This window comes from Nannospalax galili, unplaced genomic scaffold (genome assembly GCF_000622305.1).
Source record: "Nannospalax galili isolate Female #2095 unplaced genomic scaffold, S.galili_v1.0 scaffold2371, whole genome shotgun sequence".
NCBI classification, from domain to species: Eukaryota; Metazoa; Chordata; class Mammalia; order Rodentia; family Spalacidae; genus Nannospalax; species Nannospalax galili.
Window position 1 is genome coordinate 25159 of NW_008328850.1, and position 19984 is coordinate 45142.

At 40.9% G+C, this 19984-nt stretch overlaps 1 protein-coding gene across 2 annotated transcripts in view; it reads left to right on the plus strand.

Annotated features, from left to right (window-relative positions):
* Positions 1–2179: 2179 nt before the first annotated feature.
* Ca5b (carbonic anhydrase 5B) overlaps positions 2180–19984 on the plus strand; it is a 56039-nt gene continuing 38234 nt past the window's right edge. Inside the window, exons 1-2 of one of the 2 annotated variants that reach the window (XM_008829736.2) lie at positions 2180–2245; positions 14637–14830. In XM_008829736.2, coding sequence (XP_008827958.1) covers positions 14689–14830 — 142 coding nt within the window. In that variant the 5' untranslated portion in view covers positions 2180–2245; positions 14637–14688. Of the gene's footprint in view, positions 2246–14531; positions 14831–19984 lie in introns of those variants that run through there. The other variant, XM_017797228.2, reaches the window with a different exon arrangement.

Sequence of the window (19984 nt, forward strand, 5' to 3'; positions counted from 1 at the left end):
ATGATGGTGTGATAAGAATAGGAGCTAGGAATTGGCTAGGCAGTTAGGGTAAAAAGAACACAAAGAAAAGTAGCCAGTTTCTTGGCTAAGAGTCAAAATGTCCTTGGGCCTTTTAGCAACCTACTCTGTTCCAAAGGCCAAAAATGTTGAAAGTATTTGTGAGCTTGTATCTAATCCTTAAAAGATTTTAGGGTTACCTCTTCAGAGGTGGGGGAATGTTAGAGTAGTCAAAAGCCCCATAAAAATACATAAATACATCAAAGAAGAAAAAAAAATGAAAAACTTCACAGTAATGCAGGCCTGCAATCCCAGCTACTTGAGCAACTGGGGCAGGAAATCTCAAGTTCAAGTCCTCTCTGGGCTACAGAATGAGCTCATGGACAGCCTTGGCAAGTTAATAAGACATTGTCTCAAAATGTTAGAGTAGTCAAAAGCCCCATAAAAATACATAAATACATCAAAGAAGAAAAAAAAATGAAAAACTTCACAGTAATGCAGGCCTGCAATCCCAGCTACTTGAGCAACTGGGGCAGGAAATCTCAAGTTCAAGTCCTCTCTGGGCTACAGAATGAGCTCATGGACAGCCTTGGCAAGTTAATAAGACATTGTCTCAAAACCAAACGTAAAATAAGAAGAGGGTTAGGAATGTAGCTCAGTGGTAAATTGCTTGTTTAGCATTCATGAGGCCCTGGGTTCCATCCTTAGTACCACCAAAAATTAAAGTGAAGAAGAAGGATGAGGAAGAGGAGGAGGAGAGGTAGAGAAATCATGCTTAGTCATATCATATTTACATTCTAGCTTAACGTCTTTTCAATTTGGACTAGTATCTAGTTACCCCTGGACTAATACTAGTTGGATTTGACTTTTGATATCATTTATAGTCTAGCTCCTGGTACATAAATGAATGTCCACTGAAGCTGTCAATAAGCAAACACCAGAGATAAAGGAATCAACAGATATTTTTAAAAATATTTTATTTTCACTTTATGTGCTTGAGTATTTTGCCTGCATATACGTATGTAAGGACCAGAAAAGGATGTCAAATTCCCTGAAATTGGAATTACAGAGGGTTGTGAGCTGCTGGGTCCTCTGCAAAGAGCAGTAAGCACTCTTAACTGCTGAGCCATCTCTGCAGTCTCCCTGAAAGCTTTATCAAGAACCTTATTTTCATGGTAAATTAAATAAATAAATAAATAAATAAATAAATAAATAAATAAATAATCCTGTGATTATCAAGTTCTTGTCCACCTATCAACTCCTTGCTATATTTTCCCTTTTGAATATTTTGTCACATCCCATTCCAAGCTGGGGTCACTTCCAACTGTAAGCTCCTTGGGATTTGTCTTGTCAGAGTAGCATGTTCTACATAAATGTGATGTGGTGAATGAGTCAGAGATGTAAGCACACAGGGTGAAAGCTGGTTGAACTTCACATTTTTCTTTGACTAGAAGGAGGAAGGATAACAGAGTACATATCGTCAGAGCACAGATCTGCAGCCAGCGTATCAGACTGAAGTCAAGGCCGGCTCTTAGATAGCAGGAGGGCACTGGGTGTCTGAGAACAATCATCTGGGAGAGACCACGGGAAATAAAGGAGTGTTCTTTATTGGTTCATCTTCCTAGCATTTAAAGTTAGATAAGGCCAAAGGGTTAGAAGAACGATGAGCCCACAGTCCCGGTTTAAAGGATACGAAAACTACCTGGAAAGAATATGGACCCCACAGTTCAAGTTCTGAGGAAGTTCAGAAACTTGAGTAAACTGAGCTGAAAAGTAGCAAGAAAGGCCCTGTCCAGCGTTTGTTTCCCTGTTGAGGTCGCCTGTTCCTAGCCCCCTAAATCACAGTATTGAGAGGTGGAAGAAACCCGAGCAAAGTCACTTTTAGAGGAGGCTTTTAGAGCAGAAGTATGATTTTATCCCTAAATGCCGCCCGCCCCTAGCAGAGAAATGTAGGTGAGGTTGGTCCTGAAGGCTGGGAACGAGAGGGGGACCAGAAGGGAGCTCAGAGGCAAGGGTCAGGAGTGAAGGGGCGTGGTTTAAATGGGAGGTTAGAGGTGTGGTTAGAGCGGCGAGTGGGACAGGCATGGTCTGGTGGGGCATGACCAAGGCTGTACGTATGGAAAAATAGCAAAGCTGGAAAGGCTGTCGGGCGTGGCTTTGGGGGAGGTGCGGTAGTGAGGGGTGGGGCTTCTATGCCTGGGAGCTAGGCTTTGTTGGCCTCCAAGCTAACTTGGGAGCTAGCAGCAAGGTAAGTGCTGTCGGAGACGTCCAGGTAAGGATGGGCAGCTGAGTGGAGTGGGAGCCTCGGGGAGGACTAACAGGCCCAGAGAGGGCTACGATCCTCCCCACGACCCTCCACCCAGCCGATCCGGGACTTGGAGCCGTGACAGCTGTTGGTCTTGGGAGTCTTACCGGAGTTTCCTCCGGCGCCCCTGACTGACTAAGCCGGCCGAACTGGGCGTCACCCTCCCCACAGCAGCCCTTTTTCTCCACTATGGGAGTTACCGGGCGGCTGCACCTCCCTCTGGGGAACTGGAGGAGCAGTTCCTTGGGACGGGATGTTGCCAGAGTTCGTTGAATCTAAGAAACTTAACTAAGCCTTGCTATGAAATAGTTGGAGAAAAGGGTAAAGACTACCAGTTCTGAGGTTTCAGTTCCAGAAACTGACGCGCTGGGACTCCCTCCCTCCGATCCGAATTAGGTTTCTTCTTCAGCCCCACCCCTACTATACCAGGAGTTGGGGACAGGCTCACAGGGTAGTGGAGCACCAGGAAAAGCAGTGCCAATGGAGAAATCGGACCTGTCTCATTCTAAAATTTCCTCTTCTGGCCCTTTTGTTTTGTGTCCTGCCTTAGATCTAGTGGAGAGTTACCTCCCAAATACAGAATTGTTGGTGGTTGACATGCTTAGTGAGCTATTCATCCTAAAGTCTTTCTAGCCTGAGGCTGATGGCAGCCAGCTAGTTAATATTAATGTCAGTGCCCTCCCCTCCTGTGAACTTTCCCTGGGAAATTTAAGAACTCCTAGAAGCTGATGGGTACACCTTACTTTGGATAGACCTTGTTCTTTCTCAGGGACCGAAAACCACTCTTTCAGCCTCCCACCGTCCTTTACTGATAATAGGGTTTTGTCTGTGCTTCTGTTTAAAAGCTTGGCCGGATTATGGATAAGAAGTAGCCCCATTTTTCTTGTGAGCGAAACTGTCACTGATCTCTGAGTGAGCAGCCTCTGCTTGTTGCTCAGAAGAGCGGATGTTTCCAGATGAGTGGGAGATGGAAACCTTTTAGGACTTTCTTCCTTGAGTCACATCTTTTCAAACCAGGCTAGAATTGCTTGAAAGACCAAAAGCAGCAGCAAGGGTACCAAGCTCAGATGGGAGTCATGTGCCCAGAGAAGACCTGGGAAGGACAAGGAAGCTAAAGCTTTCGCCATCAAGATTTTGCAAGATAATCTCTAATTTGGATTTCAGAGAATTGCAAAAGGCCTTGCTTCCTTTTCAAATCAGGAGGTGAGAAAAGGACCAGTCAAGGAATGTCTTTCACTGTGATTGTAACCTTTACTCCCAGTACATTTTCTTTTTGCTGTCTGTTTCATACTAAAGTTTAATCAGGCAGAGTTCACACTGCTTGTTACATACTCATGCAATTTATGGATGATTCTTTAAGGGCTTTCACAATTTCTACTTTTTTATACATTTTTAAGTCTGTAAAACAGCAGATCAGGAGCATGTCAACAAAATCCAAGGATATCCGTAAATCATCAGTGATAGCAAAGGACATTCATTAGCTTTCCTGTGGCCCATTGATGTTACTGATAACATCTTTAAGGACAAACTTAAACACAAGTGAATTTTCTCTTTTATAAATGTTTTCTGGATGTATTTATTTTTAGTTTATTTGTTTAGTTATTTGTTTCAGTGTTTTGCCTGCATGTATGGAAATGCACCATGTGTGCAATGCCCACAGATGCAAGAAAAGGGTGTAGGATCCCCTGAAACTGTAGTTATAGACAGTTGCAAACCATCCTGTGGGTGCTGGGAACCAAACCAAGGTCCTCTTGAAGAGCATCCAGTGCTTTTAACCACTGAGCCATCTCTCTAGCCCCATACACATAGATTTATTTTTTTGTGTGAAATATGGTAATATGTGTTAGCAGAACCTTGGGAGGTGGTATGCTTGATGATTAAGCATTATTTACTACTTCACAAACTTGGGCAGTATGACTTCAGTACAATATAATCAACTCAAGAAATCAAGAAAAAAATTTTTTTCAATTTGACAGACGGGATTGGCCCCAGGCCTGAGCACTTCAAAAACTTGTGTACTGCTATAGGTACTGTAGCCCAGCATTACTGAAACTGCGTTTCTAGTTATTTGGACTTTTTTCTTGGACCCTTCTTACCCCTGACCATCCGTGTACAGTTCCAGTCTTGACTTGTTGCAAAATTGTGATGTCTTCTTCTACATGCCGTTTGAATACAAACCCTATTCTCTTTTTTATATCAAAGTGGCTATCTCTTGACCACAAAGTGCTTTGTTCATCTCTACTGTCCCTGTCTAGTACTGTGAGTCATACTTGTTCTTTTGGACTATTGGAGTTTCATTTCAAACTCTATGTAGCCAAATCTGACCTACTGATTTCCAGACAAAAATCTACCCCACGCATCAGGTTCTCAGTCTGAGTTTATGACAGCTCTATCCTAGTTGCTTAGGTCAAGAATCTTCTAGCAATTCTTAACTCCTTCCTTTCAAACAATATAGACTTTACCTCCAAGATATATCCAAAAGCCAACCACTGCGTACCATGTGCACTGTGACATGCTAAGTTCAACAACCTGGATGTGTGTGAATATGTGAGAGAATGAACATTCACGCCATGCACAAGCATGCACAGGCCAGAGGAGAATATTGGGTATCTTCCGCTATCATTTTCTACCTTATTCCCTTGAGCCAGGGCCACTTACTGAACTTGAAGCTTGCTGGGTAGACTAGGCTGATCAGTAGGCTCTCAGAATCCACTGGTCTCTGCTCCCTGGAGCTAAGATTACACACCCTAGTGGTCACAGCCAGCTTAAACGTTATGTGGATGCTGGAGATTCAGACACAAGTCTTCACGCTTGCACAGCAAGAACTTTTACTCACTGAGTCAACTCCCCAGCCCTCAGCTCCTTGGATTATCCAACAGTTTTCCCTTCTTCTTTCCTGTTCCCTCCCATATGCTCTCTAAAAAGTTTTCTTTCTTTTTTTCTTTCCTTTTTCCTGCCCTACTAAGAATTGAATTTAGAGCTTCACACATGATAGGGAAGCATTCTATTACTAAGCTACATTCCCAGCTGTCTTGGGGCCATTTGTTATTTTTGTTGGTCTGATTTTTAAAGTCCTGTCTGGCCTGCAATTGCTATGTAGCCCAGACTGGCCTTAAACTCATGGTAATCTTCCTGACTCAGCCTTTCAAGTTCTGGGATTATAGACAAGTACCACCATATCCAGCTTCAAGACATTTTGAATAGGTGACACTGAGTGGATTTTATAAACATAAGTCAGATTGCTACATCTTTGATCAAAAATCTCTATTTTCTTCCCCATTTCACTTAGAATACTGTTCTCACCCTGGGGTAACCTTTTCCACCACTGAACACTGGATAATATCTAGAGAATGTCTGTTTTCCCTACTCTGGGGTGGGTGTTCCTAGCTTCTACCTGGACCTAGTCAATGGAGTGCTGGTGAACACCCAACAATGCACAGAACAGCCCCTCACAACCAAGTGTCTTCTAGTCAACAATCCTGAACCCCGAGCAAGGGTTTGAGAAACCCTGATTTAGAGAAAGAATCATTAAGATGATCAAAAAGCCTGCTGTGTCTGACACCAGCACCTCTGCATCTCACCTACATCTGTTTTCTCCCGGATTCACTACATTTTTGCTATCTTAACCTCCTTACCACCCCTTCAATATGCCAAATATGTTCCCACTTCAGAGTCTTTGCACAAGGATCTTGCCTTATCATTTAGATAGCCATTTAACAAATTCTCTACTTCTTTCAGTTCTTAGATGAAAAGTTACTTTCTCAGTGAGGCTAAATATAATGCGCCTGCCCCAGTGCCACTCCAAATTCACTTGATCCTGTTCAGTGTTTCATAGAACATACTTGCATCATCTCTACAACTGAATGACTTATTTGTTTTGATTTTTTGAGACGGTCTGACCTAAAAGTCACTATGTAGATCAGGCTGGCCTTGAATTCACAAAGGCCCTCCTGCTCTGCATCCTGAGTGCTGGGATTAAAGGTGTGCACTACCAGGCCTGGCCCTTGACTTATTTATTACACTGCTTTTTTAGTATCTGTCTCTCCCTATCAGAATATAAATTTCACAAGAGTAGCAAATTTGTTTTGTTCCCCTGAGCCTAGAACAGTGTCTGGCATTTACTAGACGTTCAATTGATGTTTTTTTTATTAATTAATTAATTAGTGTGTGTGTGTGTTTATTTGTGTGTCTCTGTACGTGAATGCAGGTGCCCTTGGAAATTAGAGGTGGTGGATTCTCCTGGAGCTGGAGTTACAGGCAGTTGTGAGCCGCCTGATGTGAGTGCTGGAACCAAACTTGGGTCCTCTGGAAGATCAGCAGGAGCTCTTAACCATCTTTCCAGCCTTCAATTGATATCTTGAAGAAACTAAAAAACAGTAGTGAACTGAATGAAAGGAGGGAGATTGAAAGGATCACCTTCTTTTTGACTTGCCTGGCTCTACTCTGCCCACTCCTACCCAGCCTATGCTGTGCTGCCAGAGCCCTCAGAAACCATCCATTACATGGAATGGCATTTGAAGCTTTCTAGTCTTTGGGATATTTGTATTCTCCCAAATCAGTCTCTGCTCCTGATCCATCCCTCCCTTTTACTGCACTCCCTCGTGTTTTCTAGGCCAGCGCAATGGCAGATACTGGTAGAAGACTTGGAATGATGGGAAGGATGTTCAGTCATCCTTTCTCCTTGTTTCCAAAAACAGATTTAGGAATTTTTTTTTTGAGATAGGGTCTAATATAACTCAGGTTGGGTTTGAACTCCTTCTGTAGTCAAGGATGACTTTAAACTTATGATCCTCCTGCCCCTACCTCTGAGTGCTAAGATTACAGTCATGTGCCACCATGCCCAGTTAATGGAGTGCAGGGCATTAAACCCAGGGCTTGTTATAGGCTAGGGAAACACACTAACAACTAAGCCACATCCCCAGTCCCTGTTATTGTTTTGTTTTATCTGTACAACACAAAAGGAAGTCTGCAGAATCAGGATCCCCTGCAGTAAGATCAGTAACATTCTAGAGGTTCAGACTTCCAGACACTGCAGGCCCTTGTAGAGAATGACAGAGAGTAAGGATGACACCAGTTTTTCCTAGAACCTTCCTGAACTCTAGCCTTAAAAAGGACCATAGGAAGAGTTTCTTCTAGACCCAGTGTCATGGACCTCTAGTCTGGGTGTTTTTCCCAGACAGCGTGACTGTTGAGTGTGGAGTGTTCACCAAGATGTGACAGGTCCTTGTGCTCATCAGCCTGCTAGTCGTCTCAGCCTCACCTTGGTGGTTTCATGATAACTATGAGGGGTGAGGCCATAGGGCTGACTTCTCTGGGAGCCATGCTAACAGATCAAAGACTACCATAGAGTACCTCTACAGAACTCTGGGCTCTGGCCATGTGGGTGGCCATTCATTTGTTTGTACAATTCTTGTGCCCAGCAGGCATGTCCTTGGCCTTGTCTTATCACAGCCTTCCCTTTGAAGGCTGAGCTTCCATGGCCTTCTGTTGAGCTCACATTGTACCTTGCATTACTTTCTTGAAGTTATTAAGTCTCTCACGCCACCTACACCATAAGCAAGAAAAGAGACTTTGTCTTTAGGACCTTTGCCACATCTCCCCCTGACACTGGTAATGTTCACCGAATAAATCAAAGCTCTGCCTATTTCAACCCCAGTTGTCTTCTCTGGCCTTGGTGCTTCATCTCTCTCTTCCTGTCATCACTCTCCGTGAAGTTTCTCTGGTCCTTTCCTGTACCACCAGCCCTCCTGTTGACTCATCTCAAATGCCTCTGCTCCCAAACTTAAAGCCTCTGCCTGCCCCAGTGTTCTTATTGCACTAAGCTGTGGCTGTCATCACATCCAGCTTCAATTAAGAGATATCTGCTCAACTATACTAAGGAAAAGAACCCAGTCACAGAAGAACAAGTATTATGATTCCACTTATAGCAGGTACCTGAAATAGCCAAATATACAGAGACATACAGTAGAATAGAGATTAGCAAGGATTGGGGTGGGGACAGGTTATTAATAAGTACAGAGTTTACACTGGGGATGATGAAATAGGTTTGAGTATAGATAGGGATGGTAGTGATATAATGTTTTGAATGTATGCAACACTGGTGAATTTCTGTAATTATAATTAGCTAGAATGATAAATATATATGTTGTACCACAAGTTTATAAAAAACAGGAAAAAGAAAAAAAGTATTTATTTTTCCTTATAGGTTGCAAGCTTGGTGGATAGGGAAACAGAATATTTTTTTTCATTTTTACCCCAGTATAGTGCTGCCCACACAATAACATTCATTATTGCTTTCCTGCAAGAACAGGAGTCTATTCAGAGAAAACAGAGCTAAAGTGAGTTTTCCTCACATCTCTTGAAACATTTTGAAATTCCATCTTAGTGTCAATTTATCAGAAGGAATCCCATGTGGTTACAGTTGTTTGATGTTATTTATTGGCTTTAAAAGTCATCCAAAGGATTGGAGAGATGGCTTAGTAGTTAAGAGCACTTGATGCTCATGCAGAGGCCTCGAGTTTGGTTTCCAGCACCCACATGGCAGCTAACAACCATCTGTAACTCCAGTTCCAAGGAATCTGACACCCTTTTCTGGCCTCCGTGAGTTTGCACACACCTGGTGCGCTTACATACATGCACGGAAAATGCTCATATACATAAAAATTTTTTTAAGTCAAAAAAAATTTAAGGCATCCAAAACTGAACTGCTGGGTATGCTAGCACACACCTATAGCCTCAAAAGTAGAGAGGTAGAGGCAGGAGATTCTCTGCAGTTCAAGTCCAGCCTGGGCTACAGAGTAAGTTCCAGGCCAAGCAGGGCTACATAGTGAGACTTAGATTCAAAAAAGCCAAATGGTGAAAAAAAAAAAAAAACCCAACACTGCTTTCTATTTTGTTAGTTTTTGAACTGATATCATGGGTAGCATTTTGGCATTGAATAATAGTGAGTTTCATAACATTTTGGTAACAATAGCTTTTTCAGAGTGATTTCTCCTTGCTTGCACTCCTTGAGTCACAGACTGAGCCTCTTGCACAGTGCTGTTGAACAACTATTTTTCCTGCTCCTCTGGTTCTAGATTCTTGCACAAGTTTAAGTGTACGCATTAAGCCTTAACCTTAAGTACTTTGGTTCATATAATCCATTTATTCCGCTGAACTGCAGCTATATATTATATGGTTTCATGCTAAACATAGACTTCCAAGTATGATATAAAGCACTTTTAAAATTTTTTAAAGATTTATGAGAGAGAGAGAGAGAGAGAGAGAGAGAGAGAGAGAGAGAGAGAACCTATGGAGGCTACAAGAGGACGTTGAATCCCCTGGAACTGGAGTTACAGGTGCTTGTGAGCTTCCTGATGTGGGTGGTAGGAACTGAACACAGGTCCTTTGCAAGAGCAGAAAGAACTCTTAACAGCTAAGCCATTTCTCCAGCCTTGGAATATGAAGTTCTTATTCTGAGCTCTCATCCAGATTAATATGTTTACATTAAGGGTTAAATTGATACTAAGAAGATCTGTAGGATTACTGTGTTTTTGCTCTTTTTTTACATTTTGATAGTTTTCATGTTCTGTAATAAACACCATCAGAGGCTATTCCATACAGATCATTTTTATAGGGATTAAACTATGAGTTAGGAAGATATTTTCTTATAAAGATATAGTCACGGACCAGTTAATATAATCTCTAAGATTTATTTTAGAATAACCCGAGGGGAAATGGAGAAGTATAAAGAAAAACATAGTAAGAAAAAGAATGTTGGATACATAGCTGGTTTTGATATAGTATTTGCTCCTATACAGTCATCCCTTGAAATCCATGGAGATTGATTTTTATGATCTATTCAGATACCAAAATTGAAAGATACTTGTGTCTTTTATATAAAATGAAACAGTCATATATGTGTGTCCAATTTTATGCCTTCTATGTATGTTAAATAACTTTCATTTATTTATTTCCGTGCCTTTTTTAGACGGTCTCACTATGTTGCCCAGACTGACCTCAAATTTACAATCTTCCTACCTCAGCCTCTCAAGTGTGTGATTACTAGTTTGTACCACCACATCAGCAAAAACAATTTTAAATAAAAAAATTATTCAAACTGAAAATACATAGAACGACAGATGTAATTCTTTTTTTCTTTTTTATTTAATAACCACATGATTAGAAGTATTTCATTGCAGTTTTAACATATTCAATAACAATTTCCAGAGTAAAGATACATCTCTTTCAAAAGTGGCTGTAAATTTTTAGGTTCACAGTTGAATTAATACAGTTATACAATATTGTAATTCTTTTAAAAAATATTTTTTATCCAGGCCTTTAATTCCAGCACTCAGGAGGTAGAGGCAGGAGGGCCTTTGTGAGTTTAAGGCCAGCCTGTTCTATATAGTGAGTTCCAGACCAGCCAAGGCTACATAGTGAGACCCTGTCTCAAAAAATAAAAAGTTTTGATTCATGGTTGGCTGAATCTACAGGTGCAAACATAGACGGTCTACAGTATAAGTTTGAAGTTGTTCATAATAAAAAAGAAAAAGAAAGAATCAGATGATGGATGGGGTGGCCAGTGATCTGTTGTTCTTCAATACTGCTCTGTTAATTCAGTTAAAGAAGACATTTGAAAACAAGGTGTTATTGTCTCGTATCAAGCTAATCTTTGTTTACATGTGTTTCTGTTTGTGCATGTGTGTGTGGAGGCATGTGGAAGCCAGATGTTGACTTTTAGTATCTTTCTCAGTCACTTACCACTTTATTTTTTGAGGCAGCATCTGTCACTGAACCTGGAGCTCACCAATTGGCTAGACTGGCTGGTCAGCAACCTCCAGGGATCCTCCTGTCTCTGCCACCCCAATGCTGGGATTACAGGAGTGCTCTGCCATACCTGGCTTTTTACATCGATACTGGGAATCTAAAGTCAGGTCTTCCTCCTTGCACAACAAGCAGCACTTTACAAACTGAGCCATCTCCCCACCCCTTATCCAGATAATCTTTTAAAACTTTCTTCCAGAGTATGTTTGAAATCCTGAGTCAAACTTTTGTATGTCTTAAATAAGGTTGGTTTGGCCATACATGTTTCAAACATGTGTATACACAAACACACACAAAACTATAAAAAAGCTGATTTTAACTTTGCTTTGACAATTTCCAATACAGACATAGTTCAGAAGTCACTTATCTAAACACCCCAGGTAGACAGGCTGAGAGGCGTAACTCCTTGGCCTTCACAAACTTCTTCCCAAGTCTCTTCTCTCATGTGATGGATGCACTTCACCTCCTCTCTTGATTTCAGGATGTACATGTGGCAAAGTGATGTACATGGAGGACATGGGACTGGGTGAAAAACCAATGTAACCCTCATCTGGGGAGATGGAGTTGCTATAGTTAAGTTCTGCCTGGAGTCCTCAATTGTTCCTTAGAGAGTAGTGATAGGAGTAACTATGCTTCCTGTCTTCATTGGACACCACAGTGGGATGTGACTTTTCCCTCATTTCACTTGGATGTAGCCTTCCTCTTCCCTCTAGTTCAAACGGGAGCAGGATCAATGATAGCAGCTCAGAAGAAAACGGCCAGCTCCTGACTGTTTCATTGTAGCAGCGTGCTTGAATAGAGAAAGGAAGATGCGATCTCAGTATTTGCCTCTGCTCAGGCACTGAGGAGGATTGTTTGCTTCTTTGTTTCACTTTTTTATACTCTGATTGGGAAGAAAAGTTCAGCTCTGTAGTGAAATATATCTATAGTGTTGCCCGACTTTCTTTTTTGTGCCTTTGCTCTACACTCAAGGCCAAACTGCTACGACCTTTCTTTTAGACAGAAGGCAGAGTCTATGGAGTGGTGAACACCCCGCTGTAAATTGGTTTGCTCCATCTTTTCCTAGTTCACCGTTTTGTAAAACACAAATTTTGTTAGGGTAAAAGTTCACATGAAATAAAAATAACTTCTTTGAGTGAAAAACTCAGGGGCATATACAATCTTCAATGTTGTATAACTGTCAGCTCTATTTTGGGCCAAAGTATTTTCATCCCCTCAAATAAAATCCCCCTGCCCACTACATAGCCACTCCCTGATTCCCCTTTCACTCACCCCCTGGCAACCACCAGTCTGCCTTCTGTCTCTATATTTCCCTATTTTAAGTACTACACAGGCTTGTTTTTTTTCCAAGACAATGCATGTTACTTTACAATAGATGACAAACTCCCCCACTTTGTCTTAGCTGGGACATGTTGATGACATTAGATTGGTTTTGTTTTTGGTAATCACACATGCTGAGAAAGTTTTTAAATTTTATTTATTATTATTGTGTGTATGTGCACACATGTATGCGTGGGTATATCCACTTGTGCGACTGTGCACAAGCGGAGGTCAGAAGAAATGACTACAATTTTGAGGGAGTTGGTTCTGTTTTTCTACCATGGGATCTGCGGATTGAATCCAGGTGACTAGCTAGACTTGTGTGGCAGGTGCCTTTACCCACTGAGCCATCTTGACAGCCTCTCTTTCTTTTTTTATTCCTTTCTTTCCATTTTTTTCTGTCTTTTTTTGAGACAGGGTCTCCCTGTAGCCCAGTTGAACTGGAACTTGCTATGTAGACCAGGCTGGCCTCAAACTCAGAGATCCACCTGCCTCTGCCTCCCAAGTGCTGGGATTAAAGGCATGAGCCACCAAGTCCAGCTCTTTCTTATGACTTTTGTCCCTTTTTAGAATCACAGTATCCAACACAGTATCCAGAACAAAGAAAATGATAATAAGCATTGAAATTAGGACTAATATCTCCAATGAAACCTGCTCAAGTTACTCAACTGGAACTCCTCAAACCCATGTTCTATAAGGCACCTGCCCTAAGAGATGCAGCTATAACAGAGACAGACACGGTTCCTGTCACCATGGGGCTTAGGTTCTGGGTAGGATGGAGTTGTAAACTACATTCCTGATCAGATATTTAATTTAACTGTTCAAGAAGAGGCTGTTAGGCTAACCCAGTGAGCATATAGTCAGGGGAACATTTAAGGAAGTGGCTTTGAAATCAATCATACAAATATGGAAATAGAGTCTTACAGGCTTCTGGGACCTTGCTGATATGAACCTACAGCAATGGTGTCAGCATGCACAAGACCCATGCAAACTCAAGCAAACAAAGACCCATGCAAACTCAAGCAGACAAAAACCCAGCACAGAACTGTGGAAATGGGCAGCAGGCCCTGATCTTAGCCGAAGAACTGTTGAAGGCTGATTAGTGTTGGGTGAGGAAGAGCAGATCTTCTTAAAGGGAGGGACTGTAGATAGACTGACTAGACCTCAGTGGATGAACTTGCACTGAAGGACATCTGGGGACACTAACTTGACTCGATAGGCCATAACACAAATGATAATGCATGAAATCCAGTGCGGGGGGGCGATGGGGAGGGTGTAAATGGGGAAGGGGGTATAAAGTTGATTAAGATGTTCTGTATGAAATACAGAAAAATGTACAGAAAAAAAGGTAAGCAGGAATTAGCCAGATGGAAGATCAGTCCCAGGAATGAATGTGAAGTTTAAAAAGCAAGACTTGAAAAAAATCCATAACTTGTTTAGTCACTTGTTACAGGGACGGGAGTTTTCAGGAAAAGTTGATGAAGCAATATTGGAGCAGGGATGAGAGGCTTCTAGAAAAGAATGTCCAAAGTTAATGTTAAGTGATTTGAGAACTCCGTAGTGAGTGCCTTGGAAAACATTCACTTCTGGAACTTTCACTGTGAACATGTGAGTGGTAGAGTTCAAGAGTTAAAAGTGTCCATTTTCCCTATGTTCCAGGGACATTGTGTTGCACTAAAAACTAGCAAAGAGTCACAGATTATATTTAAGCTTAGATTTCAAAACCACCCATAACTATTTTGGCAGGATATATCTGGGTTTTTTTAAGCAAGCCAGAAGCAAATGATTTTTTTTTTAATTCTAGCCTGAAAGGAGTTTTAATCTTGTTGGATTCTTCCTACAAGTAAATATCATGATAGATAATTAAGTGGGATTCTGGGGAGTAAATTTGCTTTTAATTTTAAGGAACGGTGCTATAAACAGTCTGTTTATTCATGTGTTTGAAGACCAATCTTTTCTCTACGTCTCTGATATTTGCCAACCCTGAGGGAATGGCCAAGCAAGGGTGTGCATGAGTCAGCCCTCTGAACCCTGCCTGCCAGGAGGGACTCAGTTTGAAAAACAAGAGTGAATAAACTATTGACTTTCGTTTGCCCTTCCCCCAGCTCAGGGTGTGAATCACCAATCCTGAGTGTTGCCCTCTTAGAGGATTCTTCATGTTTTTCAATATCTGTTGTATGTAGCTTTTCTTCCTCTCTCATCCTCCAAGTTTTTAGACTCCTGTGAAGCATTTAGCAACTGCTCGAAATCTCAAGCAAAAGATGTTGGTGATGAATCACCTGAGAGTGATTCTTCAAGCATCTCCTTGCAAATCGCTGTGGAGAAGGTTGCAGCTTCCAAGGTCCATGCCAGTGAGGCCCTGCAGTCTCTATACCTGCACTTACAGAACCGGAAATCGAGCCTGTGAGTACTCCGCATCCCTAAAGAGAGTTAACAAGCTGATTGCTAATCATGTGTGGATTCAGGGCCATTGTCATTCCTGTGTGGGTTTATATAGCATAAGAACTGTGAGCATGACCATAAATATAGAAAATGTGTAAGGTCCTTTCTTGACCAGTTTTAGCATGCTAAAATGGTGGTTTGCTGAAACTGGACGAGGGATACGAAAACATTCAAATATCTTGAAATCTGGGTGTGTGTTGGGGGGGTAGGTATGGCATGCCTGAGACCCTAAATTCAATCCCCAGTACTGAAAAACAAATGTGATCAAACATCCTGGAATCTGATATCTTTACTGGTTTTTGTTGGCAATTGTCTTTTGGTTAAGGTTGCTCCACAGACTGCAGACTGTCTCGGGGAACTTTCTGTTTGTAGAAGTTGCATATTAATGTTTGTAAGCAGGTCAGTGTCTGCACGCACTGAAATATTCTGTCCTGAGTTACAAATCCCAGAGTTAATTCTAATCAAGGAGCTTGCAAGCTGCTGTAAATGTGGAAGATCAAGTGAGGCAACAGGTGGTGTTCCTGCAACCTCCTCTCCCTCCCTTGGAGACACAAGTTATGTCCATGGCATGATATGGCAGGGATTCTCCACCTTGATGTCGATGTTAGGGGGTGGATCATTCTGTGCTGTGGGGGCTATGCTGAAGACCTAAGATATTTAACACCATCCCAGGCCTTTACCTACTAGACGCCAGTCACACCTCCATCCTCCAGTTATAAAGAACCAAAAATAGTCGGGTATAGTAGTACATGCTTTTAATCCCAGCACTTGGGAGGCAGAAGCAGGCAGATTTTGTGAGTTCAAGGCCAGCCTGCTCTACACAGTAGATTCCAGTCCAGCCAAAGCTACATAGTAAGACCTTGTCTCAAACAAGTCCTGGTGAACAAAACTGCCTCCTGGTTAAAAACTATTAAGATAATGAGAAAGGAGAGTGTGTGCATTTGTGGAATGATGAGTTGGAGTTTATGGAAAGATGAAGTGTCCAACTACAGCATTAAAGTTTCATTTTTTCTGTTATGTGAAAAAAAGTCACACAGACTTTTTGAATGGTGGTCTGCACTCGGATTTAGGTTTCTCCATGTTTTTGATTTTCACTCTCTGACACATATGTATATAATTGAAAGATGGGTAGTAAATGAGGAACACTAATCAAGCTTAAATCCAAGATTCTGAAACTGCTCCATGAATATACTTTAATTGTAAATTTCTTTATGTGCCTTAAACATTGGGTGTTTTCTTACTAAACTGGTCTGAGTCATAAGAAATTTCTGGTTGTTGGGTGTGGCTTCCTACAAGCATGTCCACATCCTATTCAGACTGGTTTATTGTGAACTCTGGTGCTTTGTGGTCTAAAGCCTAAAATGGAAAAAATTAGTCATAATAATCTAGCTGCTAAAATTTTCCTCTTTTATTTTTGAGCAGAAAGTTGAAAGTTAAACCTTCAAAATCCTATCTGCTTGTGTCTTTCAGACAGTTTGCCACTAACAGTAGTGACCCGAGGATTAATCTCCCGTATAAAAAGACATGTACTTGTTTCTAAGTTGGTGGGAAAAACCGGGCAGTTTCCAACTGATCTGACTCTTGGCATGTTACACTATCCCAACGACCTGTTTTCACGCAGGATAATATTGTGGTCTTTGCTGCCTCACTGAGCATATTTCCTCTTCTGCTAGCAGGTCTCTCCCCTGCTTTGCTGTAAAGACTTTAACACTCATTGTTTCTGGCAGCCTCGTAACCCAACAGAAGGCCAGTGTACACTGCTGACAAGAAAAACTCTAGGTTGTCCTGGGTTAGAAATTCAGTTCTGGCAGTTCCTTTCAGTATCACAGCTGTTCATCATCATTGTGGGTTCAGTGGCGGTCTAAGATGCTCAAATCGAACCATTTTATTTGTTGTCTGTTTGTGTGTTTGTTTTGGACAGAGTCTCATGCAACTCAGGCTGGCCTTGAACCGCTGATTCTCCTGTCTTAGTCCCTCACAGGAGACAGGTATGCACCATCATACCCAGCTTCAGATGAGGCCATTTTAAGGTTAGGTAGAGCAGAGTAAGGAATAAAGAAAGTAGGTGGTGGTGGCAGGGTTAGAAAACATTTCAGAACAGTATTTTAACCTTCCCTCTCTGCAAAATAATCACTGGCTCTCTGTTCAAACTGCTGTTTACTGTTTTCTCAAGACTAGTTGGTAACTCTTGGGGACTTAATAGGTTATTAACATGCCAGTTACCGGAGATGAAAATAAAATCAGTTTCACTTAAGAGTGCCATTCAGGGCGCTGGAGTGATGGCTCAGTGGTTAAGAACACTGGCTGTTCTTGCAGAAGACCCAGGTTCAAATCCCAGTACCCTAATGGTGGTTAACAACTGTCTGTAACTCCAGTTCCAAGGGACCCGACACCCTCTTCTGTCCTCCTTGGGCCCTTCGTGACATGACACACACACATAGGCAATACACTCAGACACACAAAAATAAAAATAAATAAATCAAAAAAAAATTTTAAAGAGTGCCATTTAACCTAATTATTACATTTAAAAAATTACACATAGGTAGGACATGGTGGCACATGGGTAGAGGCAGACAGATCTCTGTAAAATCAAGGCTAAGCCTGGTCTACACAGCCAGTTCCAGGCCAGCCAGTGCTACATAGTAAGACCCTGTCTCGAAATAAAATAATATGATCTTAAATCATAGGAAAATAAATTTGATAATTAATTCTGTATTTCATAAAATATGTAAAGAATATGATTAAGAGTAGAAATGGTACAGATTTGTTATTACTTCACTCTTCTTAAAGGTCATTTAATGACCTGTTCTTAAAGGTCATTCCTACATTTGTTTTTGTATTTTGAAACAGGGTCTTATGTAGCCCAGGCCAGCTTCAGACTTGCTGTGTAGTTGAGGCTAGCCTTGAACTCCTTATCCTTCTCTCTCTCTCTCTCTACCTCTTGAGTGCTGTTACGGCTGTACACCACCACACTTGGCTTCTTCTTACTTTTGGAAGGAGGAGGAACATTTTAACATAACTTGGAGTAGAATTCCATGTATGAAATATAGCCACTAAAAGAAAAATAAAAAACTACAATATGAAACTACAAAGATAAAAAGAAGCAAATATATGCACTAGCCCCATGTATTTAGACATCAATTTAATTCGTTGATATTTTGTAATGACGCGTGCCTACTATTTACCCTGCTGAAAGTTTGCATCATCTGAATAAATTCTATTGGAGAGTACTGTGCTCTGTTTTTGCAACATCATTTTATTATTTCTCCATTTAATTTAAAAAACACAAATAAAACCCAGATAACAATAACATTAGAAAAGCTTGTTTAGGTGATTCGCCATAGAGAAACCCATATGTATACTTGGGTGTGTCTTGTTTATTCCATGACTCTAATTTTCTATTACCACCTGTGCTTAAAATCTATGTTAAACATGTCTTTTCTAGTAAACTGCAATTCTGATTAAAAAAAAAAAAACTTCTTTAACTGTGCATAGTGGATGGAAAGCTGCACATGGTAATCCTAGCAGCAACAAACATAATTAAATAAATAAAAATAAATTTGTAAAAAATGTTGATGCCTTTTTATCATTTTAATAGACTTAGTTTTATTATTTTTCACCTTTTATTTATTTTTTGAGACAGGGTCTCACTATGCAGCCCTGGCTAGTTTTAAACTGACAGAGATCCATCAGCCTCTGCTTGCTCAGTGCTGGAAGTAAAGGTATGCGGCACCAAGACTGATATATATATATATATATATGGGGGGGTGCATGTGCATGCAGGTGCCTACTGAGGCCATAAGAGGGTGCCAGATCCCCTAGAGCAGGAGTTGTGGGCTACCGGACATGGGTGTTTGGTAACAAAACTTAGATCCTCTGCAAGAGCAGCAAATTGTTTTATTTGCTGAGCTATTTCTCCAGCTGTTGTTTAAATTTTTTAATATATATATATGGAGAGAAAGAGAGAGAGAAAGAGAGAGAATCTGATTTGTGTCCCTATTGTCTTTCAGTGTGGTCCATCCACTGGGCCCACCATGAAAGAGTTCTATCCCTGTAAGACACTATCTCTCCCCCTTCAAGCAACCAGCAAAAAAGTTGAAAGTGCATTAAATTTGGCTGGGGGCAGTGTGAGGAAGTGCAGATAGGGGAGGAAATAAAAAAGCTTCAAACTATATCATATGAAAATCACAAAAATTCAATAAAAAGTAAATTTTTAAAAAAAGAATGTTCAGTGTGGCAAAGTTTTAAAAAAATCTGGCGTGATGGCTGACACCTGTAACTCCAACACAAGTACTTAGAAAGCTGAGACAGGACGATTACAGTTCCGGGTTAGCCTGAGCTACATAAACAAGACAAAAAACTCCCAGGTAAAGTAGGCTCCAGGTATCTCAAGTTGACTTATTTAAAAGCCTTAAGGAGAGTCCCTGTGTATCCTATCACTGCTCTAAGGTCAAGGCCTACAAACATAGTCTTTAATTTCATGAAAAAGGTACAAGATGGAAAGTGTGTGAGGGTTGCCCCGTGGGTATAGCAGATAAGCCACAAAGGTACTTCTTTTGGGTACTTTTTCTAATGGGTTAGAGAAGGGAAAAGGCAACTAATTTTGGTGGTATTTTTTTCCCCAAAGACTTGTTTCATTTTTAATTATGTGACGTGTGTGTACAACAGGTAAGCAACCTGACACGGGTGCTGGGAACCAAACTCTAGTCCTCTATAAGAGCACTACATGCTCTTAACCACTAAGCCATTTTTCCAGCCCCTTTGGTGATACATTTTAACTAATCTTATATATTCTGGAGAGTGATACTTTTTTTTTATTTTAATTAAAAGAAGCATTTCATTACAACAGCATTAACCTATTCAATAACATTTATCTATTGTGCCTTTAATGTCTTTCAAAATTGGCTGTACATTTTTAGGTTTACAGATGAATTATTACGCTTATACAATCTTTTACTCATTATAAACTCTATAAGACATAAAATTAAATGAGTTTTTAACGTTTAAAAAAATCTCCACTGTGTTTTAACTGTGTTAAAATACACAGTTTCATACAGAAAAATTCATTTTAAGGCAATTGACATTGAGACGTTTTCACATGCATTTCTAATCTCT